An 18,323-nucleotide genomic window follows, 5' to 3' on the forward strand; every position below is an offset into this window, starting at 1 on the left:
AAACAGTAGATGTTCTAATGATCACTGGTTGCAGTAGTCTAAGCTCTATGGGTTATAGCCTGCCAAGGATATAACAGCCAACCAGCTTCCAAAGCTTCAGGGCACTTTCACATGCCCAGACTGCCTGTCAGTTCAAGCTAAGCTGACTAAAAACAAGTTTGGGTGCAAAGCCCTTCACAGCTTACCTTACCAGCAAGAGAGGAAGGCTTTGCCCTGAAACGACAATGTTAGGAAGAGCAAAAGGTAAATGACCACACCCTGGTATAAACAACACATCTAGAAACGAATGGGATGGAATGAGGAAACAGCTACTGCAGCAGCTATCAACTGAATACCTACTGTTATGGTAAATTTACTTACACAATTGTACTATGTTCTTTACATTGCTCACTGCTGCAGTAGCCTAAGCTATATGTGTTGATTACAATAGCTTACACATTTTGTGATGCGGAAGGTGAAGAGCTTGGTAGCCTCTATAGAATGGTCCCAACAAAGCCTGATCTTCACCTAGAGAAGGAATCAAGCATATATTGCTTTGTAAAGGTATGTACAGAGGACCAAGCTGTTACTGCTAGAATACTTACAGAATACAGTTCTATCCAAAAAGCCATACATTAAGCTAAAGCCCTGGTAGTACGTGCCTTGATGGGAATACTTTATTGTAGTGGGCATAATAAAAGGTAATAGCGTTAGACAACCATTTGGAAGCAGTCTGCTTTAACACAGGCTTCCCCTTCTTATCTTCACAAGAAATGAACAACTGATCCGAAGATCTGAAAGCTTTAGTTCTCTCAATATAGTACCAGAGTTGTCTATGGACAGTCAAGGAAGGAAGTACCTTTTCTCCCTCATTTTTAAGTTCAGGAAAGAAAACTGGGAGATGGATAGTTTTGCTAAAGTAAACTTGGATAACACTTTAGGTATAAAAGGACTAGTTCTGAAAGAAACCCTGTCCTTGTGGAAAATGAGGCAGGAGTAACTCACCATAAGAGTTCTCAACTCAGATCCATCTTGCAGAGGCCTGAGCAATCAGTAAAACTGTCTTCCATATTAAGAACCTCAAGTCAGCCAGGTTAGCTAGTTCAAATGGAGCACGAGTTAGCTTCTCTAACACAATTTTAAGATCCCAAGGAGGGGCTACCAATTTTCTTGAAGGCCTCTTACACAAACCCCCTTTCAAAAACATTATGAAATGAGAATGCAGTGAAAGAGGAGAATCCATGGTCAGACATGCAGAAATGGCCAATAAATAAACCCTGACAGAGGCGTAGGAAAGGTCATAGAACATTAACTCACACAAATATTGTAAAACCAGAGAAAAACTAGCCCTGAATGGGTGTTGGTTATGTTGTTGGCACCAACTAAAACACCTTTTCCATTTTTAATATGATTTTCCAGTAGCAGGCTTTCTTGCCTCCATTAGTACCTGCTGCATGTCTTCAGTAAACAGGTGCCTAATGGGAATTAAAACCCTATCATCCAAGAAGTCAAATGAAATTGATTGATGCCCAGGTGTATCAAACACCCCTGTTCTTTTGTGAGTAGAACCAGTCTGTGAGAAAGTTTTAAGTAATTGCCTCTAGCCATTTCCAAAATGAAAGAGTACCCGGATATGAGGGAAAAGGGTGGAAAAACACAGAGGAACATTCCTATCCAATGAAAAGAAAAGGCATCTGTCCTGCCAGGCCTTCTTGCATGGAGTTCTGGAGCAGAATCTTGCCAGATGACTGTTCAGAGAGGAGGCAAAGAGGTCTACTTAGGGAACTTCCATTGGATGGATTAAATCACAGAAGACTCTCGATCTAGTTTCCATTCGTGAGGGTGTGCCTTGGTAATGCTCAGCTTGTCTGCTACACAATTCTGCTCTTATGGAATGTAGAAAGCCTGTATAGAGAGATTGTGTTGTAAAGCTTTATCTAAATTAACAAGGCTAGTCTGCAGAGGGGGTACAACCTGGTTCCCCCTTGCTTGCTGAAGTACCTGAGGACCAAAGGTTATTCAGAGTGGAGTGCCTTGATCAGGGCAAGAATCTTTTTTATATATTTATGTGCTTGCATATGTCCTTGGTGTCCAATACACTATGCACTTTTATCCCTCCTGAAACTGTTCCCCAAGCAATGTCCAAGGAATATATGATGAATGACTGCTCTGGAAAAGGAAGAAAAAAGGGGAGGTCTGGATTTACAGAGATCTGTTGTCTCAACCAAGTGATTTCCTTTCTGACACACCCCAGCACCGAGATCTGAAAAGGCAAGGGGAACTGGTGCTGGGACCAAAGACTTGTGATACCACTGTCTTTTTCATGTACAGTCTTGCCAGGGGTACCATGAGAATCACAGAAACTATGTGACCCGAAATCCTGACATAACCAATCACACTGACCAAAGACAGAGTGGAAAATCCTAGAAATATATCTAGATACAGGTCTTATTTTTCTGTGAAAAAAAATCTGAACTGTGGTGTCTAGCTGAAATCCCAGAAACACAATCCCTGATTGCAGATTTTCATTAGCAATCCTTGTTCTGTTTACCTTGACCATAAAATAATCTATTTTTCAGTTCCCATTAACACAGTGGGAATGTACTGTGCTAGTTTAAAATGTCCGTTGAAGCTAGTACTGTTATGAATGGACTCACATGGGACCAACTGCCATGCTATGAAACAAAAGTGCTAAATACTGGTATTAATTTGGACCTGTGTAGAACTGCTACCATAACACGAAAGAGATCCGTCACAGCACTGCAAGCAAAGATTCTGTCATACAGAGAATTGGGGTCCCTTATCAGATGATCGAGTTTTCACAAACTCGAAATTCACATGGTTGAGACCATATGATCAAGTTTCTGAAAAAACGAAGCTTTTGAATGAAGAATGCAGTACAGTCAGGATTGGGAAATATATCCTTTTCTGTACTGTAGAGCAATCTCGGAGTTTGTACACATAATTTGCAGGAGTTGTGAGGTGGGTGTAGGGAGGCTTCCCCTCTGCAAAGACATAAAAAGGTAGATTTTTGTGTTTTGTTTTTTGGGGGGGGGGGTTTTTTGATTTTTTGAGTTTTCAGAAACTTGATCATATGGTCTCGACCATATGAATTTCGATTTTCTGAAAACTCAATCTTCTGACATAGACCTGAGAATTGTTGAGAAGCAGCACTGTAACCCAAAGCTGACATGTGGAAGGTGGCAAACAGTTACTGCACTGCAGCAAAAAGCATGTTCTTCAGTAGCATGATGTCAGCTGTGGATAACTGTGGTACTGCAGGGTGTTGTTGGGGGGGGTGCAATATGCAAATTCTTGGCAACACCCCTTGGCTGCAGCCACAGTGAGCTCAAATTTGACAGTCACTATCCAGTGGGTCTGGTCTTTAAGAGGCCAGGGATCTAGTCACCTCTCCTCAGGAAAGCAGCCACAATAAAGTAATCTTATGCAGACCTAGCTACCACCTCATCCAGCTCGTCAATGTGAAGGAAGAACACAGGATGTGGTCTGTAGTTTAAGGGGTCCTGAAAGCTTCCAACAGAACTTCTCTGAATAATTGTGCCATGTGTGAGAAATCCCCCTCTCTATCTCACCATTTAGAGTGCCTCTCAAACTTGGGGTCACCAGGGGGAATCTATACCCTTTTCATCCTCAGTATCTGAGGCACAAGATTCTGGAAGAGAGTCTACATGCTTTCTCTGGCATGTATGTTTCTTACTAGTCTTCACAGATGTAACATCCACAAATCATGAAGCATCAGAAGCTGATCTAGACTCCTAGGAATGTCCCCATAGGAGTCTCCTGTTACCTCTCTGCCTTGTTGACAGAAAAGTTAAACAAAGCCACAGGCCCATGCAAGGAAGTATCAGCCAAAGTTGATGTTATATGGGGGAGAAGCATCAAGGATACTTATTTGATCTAGCATATCATGGTGGAAAGTGATGCTTAGTTATGATGCAAGGATATTACGTTTTTATTTACTTTTTACATTTTATTATTTTATTTTTTGTTATGTAAGGATGTTTTGTTGAAAATCACATTAAACTTGAAACAAGATTGGCATATGCTGAACAGTCTGCACAGACATTTTCAACATCAACATCAGAACAGCTCAGGAGGGTTGAGAGAATCGACCCCTGCTGCTGAAGATAGAAGCCCATTGAGATTGCCATCAACACCAACTGAGTCAGTGTCGATACTAGCTTTGATCTCCCAACCTCTGACAGCAAGATCAACAAGCCTGTTGATCCCAAGCAAACTGCCACGGTTCTTGACTCCAAAGGCTTGAAGGCTGATCTGCCCAAGCTCAGCTTTAATGCAGGCACTCTTTGGTATCAAGCTTGACTGCAAAAGGTCTACCCAAGACACTAAGGTCAAAGGACTCAGATGTGTCAAAAGCTTTGCCATGTAGACTATTGACAAAGATAGGAAAGTTCAACACCAAAGGACACAAACTCAAAGGCTGAGGTCCCAGCATCAACACTACAGCTTATGTCAGCAAGCCTATTGATTTCAACATTGTTACTTTATTGTTACACTCCAGCCTCCATAGGACTGCTGCTAGGATGGGCCCAGTGAGAAAAACTGGGAAGATTAAGCAGAAATGGTGCATACTGATACTCTGTCTGCATGGTAACAGTGGGGAAGCAAACAAGAAACAAGCATTCTCTGCTCGACTTCCACACCTGGGCTTGTGGTGCAAAGGGATGAAGCCCTGACTAGACCCAGAAAATAATTTTTCAGTTAAGAGCATGGGAATCTAAGGAACCAGGCAGGAGAAAATGAACACAAGAGGCTGATGCCAGCTCACATATCCTCGGGGGGGGGGGGGTGCTAGGCAGACAAAACTGACAACACCTAGACGTGTCTTGGTGGACTGCTCACCACTACTGGCCATGCTGGCTCATGCTGCACTGGACAGAGGCTTCCTGGATGAGTCAGAAATAAGTGGTGTGTCTGGCAGCATGCACACCACCTCCCCTGAGCAAGCACTTACTGTAAGCCTGCAGACAAGCCTAGCTAGATGGCCTTCTCCGCATCACCCAGTTCTTATCACTGGGAGAATAGATGAGCCAAACAGGATTTCCCGGGCTGGAAAGGCTGAGCAGCAGGGAGATCATCTAATGCAGGAATGCCTGCCTCCCACCCCACAAAAACACATGGGAAGATGAGGTAAGGGTAAGCAGAGCCATCAAGCAGGGTCCATCAGAAGTGGGTGTGGTGGAGGGGTGAAAAAAGGTCTCCAACAATTTCTTTTACAGTCAAAGTCTGCTAGAGAAAAGCAGCAACAGCATACAAAGAACCTTGGCAATAATGGTACAGCTTATAATCTTATGCACATCTGAGTCTGAGAAAATTGTCAAACTTTCAGCTCTGATCACTGGAACTAGATTCTTTAGTTAACATTTTCACGGGTACTTTAGATACCCCAAGCAACACAAAAATGATGATTCACTTTTTCCTCTGTTCTCCCTCTTTTTTTTATGCTGAGGAACTGCAGATGTTTCTTCAACTTTCAGTCCTCCGCATTTGGGTGGGGGGGCTGTCCCTATTAGACTCATATCAAACAATAATGGGTTAAGCCCTGAAGGCAGAGGCAGCAAACTTCAAAGCAGTACTATGGGTCAAAGCTTTGTTGTGAAATGCCACAGAACCTTGCTCCACTCTACACAACTTCATGATATTTTTTCCCATCTCTTATGGTAGTAGTAGTAACTAGTTGCAGTAGTAGTAATTAGTAGTAGCAGTAGTAATAGTAAATGCTTTACAAATACCACAAGCAAGAGAAAATGCTCTTCTCTTAAGCAATATGAACTTAATGAATGTTGGCAGTTTGGGAGTGTGGAAGGTGCCCTGGAGCTTTGGAGGCTGGACAGCTGTTATAGCTATGGCAGGATATAACCCATACATCTAAGGTTACTTAGTGATCACAGTGATCAGTTTGATTAACATCTATGAAAACCTTTGAGCAAAAGCAGGATAACTGCAGAACAGAGCCATGTTGTAAAAAGACAAAAGCAAGGCAATAAAAACACTGGAGACTTGGTGAGGGTGGTTCTGCTTCAGTCAAGTAAACTATCAAAAACATAGGCAAAAATTAAAGGGTTGACTTGTAATGGTGGCTGAAAGTACAAGACGTCATAACAAATTATTACAGAGTCAAAGGAACAAGGTGTTTCAAATTATTTTCTTAGAAAATTTAAATAATGTGTAGCCTTAGGTATTCATGGATTATGTATTTAAGAAAAAATATATATTACAATGCAAAAAATCCAAAACAGTTTTGCTGAAAGCCAAGTTTAGCAAACACTTAAAAGAAGCTCTCCTATACCCTCCATCTTATTGGGGAGAACCTCCATAACTTTATATATATATATATATATATATATATATATATACATATATATATATACAGATATAGATAGATATACCAACTCCACAACTGCACTACAGTGGGAGAAAAAGGCATAACCAATGTTCACTGGAAGTGGATTTCAGCAAAATATATTCACGATATTGTCATTCAGACAAGCCACCTTCATATACTTGTATGCATTCCGGTCTGCAGACATTCTTCTTACACCTCTATTTTGATACACAATTAAAAAGATCTGCAGAGAAAAGTCTTTTGTAGTGTATTATGGGTAAACAGGAGGGGCCAATAGCTTAGAAGAGTTTCATATGCTGAGCTGCATAACAGCATTAGTTCTACAGTAGAAAAGGATGGACTCCCCCACACGAGATCTGTGGCATACCATATCTATTTGCATAACATTTCTTTTGCAATGAGATCACTCTTGAAACTAAACAATGTAACGTAACAAAAGCAACAGTGAAACAGAGTGCTATTTTTGAACATGTTAAACAGAAAAAAAGGAAAAAAAACATTTAGCAGCTTCAAATCCATATGACTTCAACAAAAAAAGTCTCTCAGCAAAAGTGAAGTTCATAAACAACACAGCATAAACAGATTTTCAGATTAACAAAAGGATTTGGCTATTAAACAGTTTACCAACCTCGATATTTCCCTTAAGGTGTAAATGCACATTTTTTCCAGTGCCATTTATAAAAAATACTCAACTATCAGGATTCATAGATGTATTATTAATACTTCTACATTCATAGATAAGCTATTAATAATTCTTCAGGCATTTTAAAAGTGAACAGCTACATTCTTGCATCTTACCTGTAGATCTGGTTGTCCAGCTAGGTACACACGGAGTACCTCAACACTACTACGTATCTTAACTGACGCTCTCTCTGGTTCAAAGTTTGGGCTGATCAGATCAGTAAACGGTTCACTGGTGACATCATTGCCCAAAAGTGCATAGTAAAAGAAGAACTCTGGCCTTTCTTCTGGAAGTTTCATTGTGCTAGGAATTAACTAAAATACATGTGAATCAGTTACAAAAAGTACTGATCATAAAAAAAGCAACAAAACCAGTTTAAATAATCATCTAAGCAATAAGGTAAGACTGTGAAACAAACAATCTCAATGCATGGATGGATTAAAACAAAGTAAATCCGTCTATTTCAACCTCCCTCAAAGTGACGCTAACAACACAACACCAAGTGCCTCAAAGATATTTAACTGGACTGCTTTCACAACTTTCAACCTGTTAGCATAAGAAATTTGGACAAAGCCTAAAATAATGGAGGGACAATGGTCCAAAATAGGGACCTATTTTAAATATTGCTCTTACAAAATTAGAAAGTTGCTTGAATAACAGGATTTGTGTTAGAATTCATTTTCTGAAGAATATGAAGTCTAAAACTCAAATGTATGTCATTAGTTAGTGACTTCACTCCCCAGTTAGTTGTCAGAAAGCCATGGATTTTTATGGGGAATAAACCAAAAATATGAGGCAAAAATCTGGACAGTTGAATGGTATGACAGTTTCTAATACACAAATAGCATTGCTTCTTTTTGCGTTTCATCTAGGCATAGAAATCTTAGTGTAACGGCTAAGCACACCTCTCACCAAAGTACACTATACTCCTAGCAGGAGATACAACCAGGTACACTGAACTAATGATTTATGTAGCCTCAATGAAACAAACCAGTGCAGCTACTAAAATAATTCCAAACAGTTTTTTTCACCACTAGAGAAACTCTTCACCTTCTTTTCATAGAAAAATTCCTCCTGAAAATATTGATACTTATTCATTTGCCTCATTACATTTGCACCAGAAATTACAAACCATGCCCATCCAGAGTACAAAAAAGCTTACTATGCATTCTTTCAACTGTTGAGCTTAAACTTGCTGCTAGTGCACTAAAGCAAACTACTGTGAATACCAACTAGCATGCGGACATGAACATGCACAGTACTGATTTGTCTGCTGATCTATGTCAGTGCAAAGCACTGAAATAGGAATAGAGTCTGCGTTAAGGGAGTATTCACAAATCTTGTTTGCAAATGATGCAAGTACAAAAGGCTAGTACATAATAAAATATCACACAATCCTATGCAATTCAAAAGTTCTGCAAATCCAAAGAATTTCTGACTACTCTATAGTGTACCTAGAAAAGTCCAAATATGGAGTAGTTATGTAAATTAAGTTCATCACCAACTTCCACTATTCATAAATATCTGAATCATGAGTGTGTGGATGACGCACACATTTATGGGGATAAAACTTTATAGTAACCTCCCCATCATGAAACAAATATACCTAGTGAATCTAGAACACTGAAAATATATGCTCAGCAGAACATGGTACAACAGCAGGGGCAGAAACACAGCTGAGATATAAATATAGAGCTATACAGTGCCCATGACATACAAAACAAAGCAACATTATGTGACAACCCCAGGATGTTGTACCCAGTACAATGACGTGGTGGTGCTTCAGTTACTGGGATGCACAGCAGTACCAGATCCCTTTTATTAACATATTATTCAAAAGACCCTTGTTACTCTATCATGACAGAGGAAGCTGTAACTTTTAATAAGTCCCTGGCCGCGACAAAGGAGCAGTTATAAAGTAATTCAGAAACTGTTCTAATACCACTTCTGCATAATCAATTGTGTTGCTCATCTATTTTTTCATTATTATTATTATTATTATTATTATTATTATTATTACTATTATTCAATATGGACATTTGCTCTGAAGCTTAGAACAGCTAAGATGGGAATTACTCAATAATAGATGGAAATTCTTTATGAAAACTCCACATTTTGTACATACTAAGTAGTCATTTTTAAGTAAATCTTCCATTGCTTAAGAATTTAGCAAGCCCATATCTACATGCATTATATTAAAGACAGACTGTAAAAGGGGCAACAATTACATAAGAAATGTAAAGCATACTACCTAAAGAAGTGCTCAATAAGCCACACAAACATCCACAAATCTCCAGAAAATGTGCTCTCATAACAGGGGAGTTACTTATGCTTCCTTGCTTGAAGCTGACAGATTGTTTTAGTTGCCACTTAGGGTTTAGTCCCAAAGCAACCAAAATATGAGGCAAGAAAATTAAAAACTAAAAGAAACAAAATGCCTTCGCTCTATTCTTAAAAGGAAAGAGGTTTGGGTATAAAGAAATGTTAAAAACAGTGCTCAGAAAGCCTCACAAACTTTCAAAAGCTCCCCAAAAATTCCTTCGCAAAACATTACTTTTCCTCATTACTTATCGATAATGTCCTTATTTAACTTTTCATTATTTTCGCCAATTTCCTCCTCATGTCTTAACTAGTAGCTTTTCTTCCTACATTCCCTCTCAAAAGGATGTGGGAACATCATTTTAAAACACTTGAATGAAAATTTCACCTACAAAATTTAATTTGTGCTCAGAAATGACTCCTGTAATTCACATGGACTTAAATGTATCGGTAGCATATCTAAATATGACTGCAAATTCTTTTTAGTAGACCTATTGCTCCTCCTACTGTTGGAACTATCTGGGTATCCTTCTTCCACATTGTCCTCTTTCCTGGTTGCAAATCCTAGTACTTTATGACTTTGTCCCTCTCTGTACATAAGACACCATAATCATTGGGTGCAGCAATTTCAATGATCAATGCTACATTTTGTCTTCTTTTCATAGACTACTAAATCTAGTTTTCTCAAATATATTTTCTGAACTGTTGGTAAGGGTGGTCTCATGATATAAAATTCAACATACTCTACAATGCTCTGTGGCTCATGTTTCTAATGCTTCTCAGCTACTTCAATATTGTAATGTTTGCACAATCTCCAATGCAACAGTCTTTGCCATATTACCATGCCTTTCAGTATACAGGCCCTCTGCCACAGTATCACAGCCAGCAAAAAAGATGTGAAACTGTTTCCAGTAAAGTTTTACAGAACATGTATTTATCCGTTTCTCCCACATGTTCAATGGACTGAACTAGACTGCCAGTATTAACCTTTCATCTTTTGGTTTAAATTCACCTATCACCAATCATTACTGCACCAGATCCTGATCGATATAAAGTTGTTCCAGGAGTTTTCTGTACTTGCTACTATATTTATGCCTCTTCCACATTTCTTGCCTTTTTATCTGATCCTTCTTATATTATTTCTTTTGTTTTCTGGCATATTCAGTTGCTGCCTGATTTTTGTCAGCTTCTGGTCTGAGTTCCATTCCCACTTGACACAGACATACTTCTGCTAAACTAAGCAGGAAGTCATGTTAGACATCTTCTCTTTATGCTTTAAAACTTTCAATCTCTTTAGATCTGGAGGGGTCAGAAGACATGTATGCAGTCCTACGACTGCAGATCTATACATGTAATCCATTTTGAGGAGCCCATACCTCCTTCAGAATAAGGAATATATATAGTCTTGGTATACACTGATTTTATATATCACTTATGAGTGTGAAGCATTTTTCTTGTTTTCCTGTCCAAGTGATCCAATACCTTTCAGGGCCAATCACCCCAAAACTGTAAGTTAGAACAAGAACACCAAATTAGTTTATAGCTTGGATTTTATTCCCAGATGTCAGGGTTGTTTTCAGTACTAAGTTTAGTCTTCCAACATATGCCTTACTCAGTTTTGTTTGCATTTATTCAGGTTTTATTTTCAATCCTTCATCAATTCCCAAATATTTATACAGTCCCTCCTGCTCAAGTTCCTTTATATCACATTCCTGTCCCAGACTGACATTTTCTTGGTGCTGTACTTTTCCTGCTTTAAAGATTTTGCACATTTATCAAGAGCAAATGACATTCTTATATCATCTGAGAAAGTTTTAACCACTTGCAGTTATGCTATCAGCCTCTAATCTAATGAAATATATAGTTTTAAATCATCCACAAAAAGAAGATGAGAAGTCTTTACATTTGGTTGTTTTCTGACAGCCAAACTGTAATCATAACCCAATCTGTTAAAGTAGACAGCTTAATGGGTTAAGGGCAAGACAAAAGTGCAGCAGTGACAGTCATCCTGGAATATCCCCCTTTGAATTTTTATCCCTCAGATAATATTTTATCCTTTATCATGGCTTAGCAGCAAAGTGGGTTGCTGCAGTTCCTTGGTCACTTTAATGTAATTGATCAATACAAGGTGTATCTAATACATCCGTAAGCACACTATCCATAAATGTGGTATGCTGTCAACTGCTTGTCATCTTTCCATGCCATACTTTTCCCCTTTTTACAATTCTCCATTATGACTTTATTTAGCAATAAATGATTCTTTTCTTACCATATTCTTCTACTGCCATGACTGAGTTTTCTTCTAAATGACTATAAACTCTTGTTGGCATAAAGTCCAGTATGCAGTTTATACAATGTCAGAAGGCAAGTTATTGGTCTGTAGTTTTTAGGATAGCTTGCAGGATCACTTTTAAGGAGTATCATTTTTCCTGTTGTTAACCAGGTTGGTGTCTGTTAAAGATGTTAACTACAAGTAGTTCTTACTCGGGGCTAAATCTTTGTGTAGAAAGATATCAATACTTTTAACCAGATGTTAGGTACTGCATCTGGGTCTAGGATTTTCCAATCAGGAGCTTTTCTTAATTTTGTTTTAACTATTCTGGCTGTTACTTCATTCCATTTCAGATCATGTACATTTTAACTGCTTACGGTTTATTTTACTTCTTATAACCATTCAGCATTTTTATGTGCCACAGGATCTTCATAAATATTTCACCAAAATGTGTATTTCTTCTTTTTTTGGTTGTGTTTCTATTCATTTTGCTTTATTTCCCTATTCTCTATAAAACTTTTTTTGGTCATCAATGAATTTTTTACTTTATATTTTTCATTCATATTTGTCTGCATATCTTCTAAGTTTTTCTGCCTGTGCAGATATCTTTAGTTTATTTGCAACAGTGTACAACAGAAACTGGCCTGTTCGGATACCATGTGTTGCTTTTATCATGTCTTTCTAAGTATTTTTTGTTAATCTAGTCCCTCTTCTACACTCTAACAACGACACTTCTTGTCTTAATTGTTTTATAGTTTTCTCTATTCGGTGCTTTCATGATGGCATTTGATTTCTTCTCTTCCTTTCCCTTATTGCTCTGTGTTTTTGTGGTAAGACTTTATCTGCTATTAATTTAGCTGCATAGTAATATATACCATTTATTGTCGCCTCACAGCAAGAGGTTCTCCCATTCGATTCTCAGCTGGAGCGCCTTCTGTGTGGAGTCTGCATGTCCTCTCCACGGTCGAGTGACGTTTAAAGACATGCAGGTAGGTGCGTGCGTGAACAGGTGTGCCTTCTTTGAAGGTTGGGCGTCGGGCTAGCAACTCGGCACCGTAAAAATCCACTGCCAATCATTAGCGGACTGGAGTTCTGCTGTGGCGACCCCTAACCGGGAAAAGCCTAAAGACAAAGACGACTTCTCCTATATCACATTAATTTCTGTTAATAGTCTTAATTATTACATTCATTGTTTTACAAGACTTCTAACAGTTTGAGCCTTATTTACTTTCTGTAACCTATTTCTTTCATCAATTTTATATGTCTATCCATCTCTATTAAATCAAGCAGCACTTCCCTTAGATTATTTTCTTCTAAACTGAGGGTGTATTCTTTGCTCTCTGTTCCCTGTGGGCATTCTGCAGAAAGTTCCACAACATCTTCCTCTGGCATTCTCTTCAGCTGCATCATGCATCATCTGTTGATCTTTCATATGGGAACTCATTGGCCTATTGCTCCACAACACTGACTGCAGAGTTGCCACAGATTCCTGCTCTGTCTCTTGCTGTGCAACTCTGAACTTTTGCAATGGTTTCCTACTCAAGGCTCCAGGGCATCTTCATGTGGCAAGTGATCAGATGCTTCCTCTTCCACCTGCTTCTCCTTAATATGGGGCCTCACTGTTCCATCAAGTTGTGACATTACCAGAGTTGGATTTTCTACACCAAATCCTTATCTTCGCAGGTAATCCATAACGTCAGTTTGTATTTCTTTGACTTCTGCCTTACAAATCCGATTTTCTATTTTCTGGATACCTTTGCCTGCATTTCTCTTTAAATATCTTTGGAGCTGAATTTTTTTGTATTGATTAGTTTTGCTTTCTCCTTTGCAAAAATAATGCACCATATTAAATCTCTCTCTTTCCCATGTCCATATTTCTTCTTCAAATGTCTCCTGCTCCACCTGTTTCTCCTTAATTTGAGGACTCGTTATTCTATCATGCAGTGACAACCTGTATTAGACTTTCTACACTAAATCCTTCACTTTGCAGTTATTCCATAACTTCAACTTCTATTTGTTTAGCAACTTCTACTTCATTAAGCTTCTGTTCTACATGCCCTTTGTGATCTTATTCTTGGTATTGTGAAATTTTCCATATCTGGGTACCTTACTTTTCCCCTTTTTACAATTCTCCATTATGACTTTGACTGTATTTCTCTTCAATTATCTTTGGAGCTGAGCTGGTTTTTGTATTGATTAGTTTGGCTTTCTCCTTTGAATAAATATTGCATCATATCAGATGCCTTTCTCTTTCCCATGTCCATGTTTCTTTTTTATACCTTTCAAAAATCTCCAGGTTTTTTATATTTTCATACTTCCTCTGTCTCTTCTTTTTTCAAGTGTCCCAAAGTTTCTCTGTCTATGTAATGTTTTTCATGGATCTGTTGCATTAATGAGCACAAATTTGCATTTGAAGCTTTTAACAGTTTTTCTTGGGCAAGTATTTTCTTTTCTCTAATTTCTTTCTTAATCTTTTTGGATACCATCTATCTGGAAATTCTGGGCTTCTTGTATTACAGTAACAATACATAATTTCTTCCTTATTCTCACTAGTCCACTCTATCATCTTTATGGCTCTTTTCTGACCTGTCAGTTTTTGTGGTCACTACTACCTTCTACAACAGGGGGGCCATTCTTCCTCTGAGCCTGGCCTAACTCCAGTGTATGAATGTTTCTGCATTTTGAGAATTCTACATGGTCATGTTTTTTTATACTACTGGCAAAAGAGTGCATACCAGGAATGGGCACTTTTTTATCCTGGGACATGTGCACCCAGCTGTCTTATTTTTTAACCTACTGCTGTCCAGGAAACATATGCTATATAAAATACAGTCTATATGTGTCAGTGTCATCTTGGTGATATTTTGCGAGAACAGGGTCCACCACATGGAGGTACTCACCAAGACTCAAGGATGAATTCTGCTCCAGCAGTAGTAATCTCCTTTTCTTGCTGATTTTATCATCTCTACATCTGGAACCCTGTCACTGTTTGACTATTACTATGCAGTACAAGCTTCTTCATTTTCCATGTGTCAGATTACTAACTGCTAATAAGCCAGGTGTCACTCCAGATCTCAGTTAGAACAGACTTGATCTTTTGCTTGGCTATTACTGCAAACATAAGATGGTCTGTATTCTTTGATATCCTAGCAATATAACAGCTTAGTTTGATGTACCTGTTTGGATCTTAATTTTAGCCAAAAACAAAATACCCTCATTGTTTCTCCAGTCACAGATGGCTTGTCTAATACAAGACAGATTCAAGCTTCTTCTTCTTTCGACTTTTCCCAGTTAGGGGTTGCCACAGCGGAACTCCGGTCCACTAATGATTGGCAGTAGATTTTTACAGTGCGGAGGTGGCAGCTCGACGCCCAGCCTTCAACAAAGGCACGCCCATTCATGCATGTCTTTTGAACGCCAGCCACTCGACCGAGTGGAGGACATGCAGACTCTACACAGAAGGCGCTCCAGCCGAGAATCAAACGGGACAACCTCTTGCTGTGAGGCGACAACGTTACCACTGCACTATCGTGGAAATCTTATTCTGTCTCTGGAATGGTGGCAATTTGTGAGCCATTACCTATACTATGTATCAAACTAACACTGGCAAAATGCAGGGCAGTATTTTCTAAAGAAACATCTACACTGGTATGGCAACTATTCTGCCAAGAATCTCCTAGCAGATTAACTTCTGTATTACTGCACAACAGGATTCTCTAATAAAAATACGCAGTGATAATGCAAGTCATGCCAGTAACCAAAGTACCTACTGCATTAACTGTTAAAATGCATAAGAGGATTCTAAAACCCATATAAAAATATATAGTGATATAAAATGTGGTCAGCAGTAGTAAAGCTATGGGATCAACAGTTTACCAATATATAAATAGTTATTTCTTAAGAAAGGATATTTTAGATAATTTATATATTAATGACCTTCAAAGGGGGTGCATCAGAGACCTAAGCCAAGGTAGACAACTGGTCTGGCGGCTAGTCAAGTGCCTCTGAGGAACTAGCATCCTCATACCTAAGATTCTTAGCAGGATCCCCCAAATTTCCTGGGATTCTTAGACTTCTTATGCTTCTACTTCTTTTTTAGGAGGGAAAGTCCATTTGATTACCATCCAATAACATGAAAGACTGACAGCTAGACTGCAAACCTCTTTTTGTTCGAACAGGCTCACAAAGTCTTCAGCCTAATCACATCAGATCTCTTCCTCCAAACAATACAAATACAGCAGAAGAATTCTCCTGGGTTTCCTCAAATATTCCACAGGAGGCCATCATAATGGGCACTCAATATTGACTAGCATATCATAAACAATGACACCAATAACAATGCAATAAAATGCATGGGGTAACACAGCTTATTATATCCACAACTAGGTACAATAAGCATTCTGACAGGAAATCCACCTTAAACTGGATCCTCACAAACTCGCCAAACAAAATTAACTCCTCTGGTGCTCTCCCCAACATACAAAGTAATCCCCTCCCTACCTTTAAGGTAATGAATCACCACAATATCCATAAACTCCACTACTATAACCATGCTCACAGTTTATTCTCCATCCAAAAATGCCTTCATCTCACATATAAAATTAATAAACTGGAACCAACTACTAACCCTTCAACTTGATGTCATCTCTCAATTCAACACCATTTTCCATAATATTCTAAATATAACTGCCCATAAAACAACCAAGAGAATCAAAGCAAGTCTAGTGTCCTGGCACTCCAGACATAGCAAACAACTTATGAAACACAGGGATAAAGCAGTGGAAACATGAAGAAAACATATTAGAGTCTAACCTACAAAATTATAAATGCCTAAAATATACTGCCAAGCAAAAGACAGCACAGTTACGCAAGTTGAACTTACAATAACAGCAGATGTTAGAACAATCACTGCTGCAGTCGCCTTAGCTATATGGGTTATATGCTGCCAAGGATGCAACAGTCAGCCAGCTTCCAAAGCTTCAGGGCACCTTCCATGCACCCAAACTGTCAAGCAGCTCAAGCTGAGCTGACTAAAAGAAAACTTTGACTGCTAAGCCCTTCAGAGCCTTCCTGACAGTGGAGAGAGGGAGGCTAAACCTTGAAAAGACAGTTCTAGGAACAACAAAATTTCTGTCCACACCCTGGCATACAAAAAACACACCAAATACAAGGCAGATGGAGGGAGGGAGATGCTACTGCATCAGTGATTATTCAAATGTCAACTGTTATAAACTCAACTTACACAACTGTACTATGTTCTTCAAACAGATCACCGCAGTAGTGGCCCTAGCTATTTGGGTAGATTACCATAGCTAACTACAGTTGGGGGGGGTGGAAGGAGAAGGGTCCAAAAGCCCCTAGAGAATGGTCCTAGCAAAGCTTGACCTAGATAGAGAAGGAATTAAGCTTATAGTGCTTTGTAAAAGTATGTACAGAGGACCAAGTAGCAGCTTCTAGAATACTTCTACAATCCAACCTTTTCCAAAAATCCATACATTCAGCAAAGGCCCTTGTAGAGGTGGCCTTAAACTGCCTGAAATAGATTTGTTATAATGATATAATACAAGGAAATAGCCTTAGACAATCACTTGGAAATGGTCTGTTTTGACACAGTTGTCCCTTTTTACCTTCTAAAGAAAAGGAAAAATTATCAGAATATCTGAAAGATTTAGTTCTGTCAAGACAGTACTAGAGTTGTCTGTGGACATCCAAGGTATGGAGTATCCTTTTTCCTTTATTTTTAGGTTCAGAGAAGAAAATGGGGAGATGGATAGTTTGGCTTAAAGTAAAGTTGGATACCGCTTTAGCCATAAAATAAGGATTACTTCTGAAAGAAGCTCTGTCCTTATGGAAAATGAGAAAGGGTTGACTCGCCATAAGAGCTTTAAACTCAAATACCCTTCTTGCAGAGGTCAAAGCAATCAGTAAAACTGTTTTCCATGTTAAGAACCAAGTCAGATTAGCTAGTTCAGATGCAGCAAATGTTAGATTATCTAACACAAAATTAAGATCCCAAGAAAGAGGCACCAGTTTTCTAGGAGGCCTCTTATGCAAAAACCCTTCAAGAAAATTTAGACATGAGAATGCATTCAAAGTGTAGGATCCAGGGGCAAACATGTTGAAACAGGCAATAAATGAACCTTGAAAGAGAAAAAAGCAAGGTCACAGGATAGTAACTCACAAATATTGTAAAAACCAGAACACAACTAGCCCTGAATGGGTGTTGATTATGTTGATGGCACCAACCAGAGAACCTTTTCTCCATTTGCTAATATAGGAATTTCTAGTAGCTGGCTTTCTTGCCTTCATTATTACCTGCTGCATGTCCTGACAGAGCAGATGCCTAAAAGGAATTCAGGCCCTATCGTCCAGGCAGTCAGCTGAAGATGACTGATGTCAGGGTATCAAACACTCATGGTCTTGTGTGTGTAGATCCAGTTTGTCAGGAAGCTTGGGTAACTGCTCCTCACTATTTCTAAAATAAGGGAGAACCACAGCTGCCAGGGCCACAAGGGAGTCATCCACAATGATCTTGGGGGAATTCCTTCAGAATTTTGGTAAGTATCCCATATATTAGTGAAAAGGCATACAGGAGCATTCCTGTCCAAAGGAAAGGAAAGGCTTCTGTCTTCCATGCCTTCTTGCATAGAGTCCTGGAACAGACTTTTGCCAGTTGATTGTTC

General features: G+C 38.9%; 1 protein-coding gene across 1 annotated transcript in view; it reads right to left on the minus strand.

Moving 5' to 3' along the window:
* Window positions 1-18,323, minus strand: part of CEP120 (centrosomal protein 120) — a 1,674,147-nt gene that overhangs the window by 1,289,284 nt on the left and 366,540 nt on the right. Inside the window, exon 6 of the mRNA XM_044060765.1 lies at window positions 7,166-7,363. Within this exon, the coding sequence (XP_043916700.1) occupies window positions 7,166-7,363 (198 nt within the window). The remainder of the gene's footprint in view (window positions 1-7,165; window positions 7,364-18,323) is intronic.

This window comes from Protopterus annectens, chromosome 2.part0 (assembly GCF_019279795.1).
Source record: "Protopterus annectens isolate FY-2018-M chromosome 2.part0, PAN1.0, whole genome shotgun sequence".
NCBI classification, from domain to species: domain Eukaryota; kingdom Metazoa; phylum Chordata; order Ceratodontiformes; family Protopteridae; genus Protopterus; species Protopterus annectens.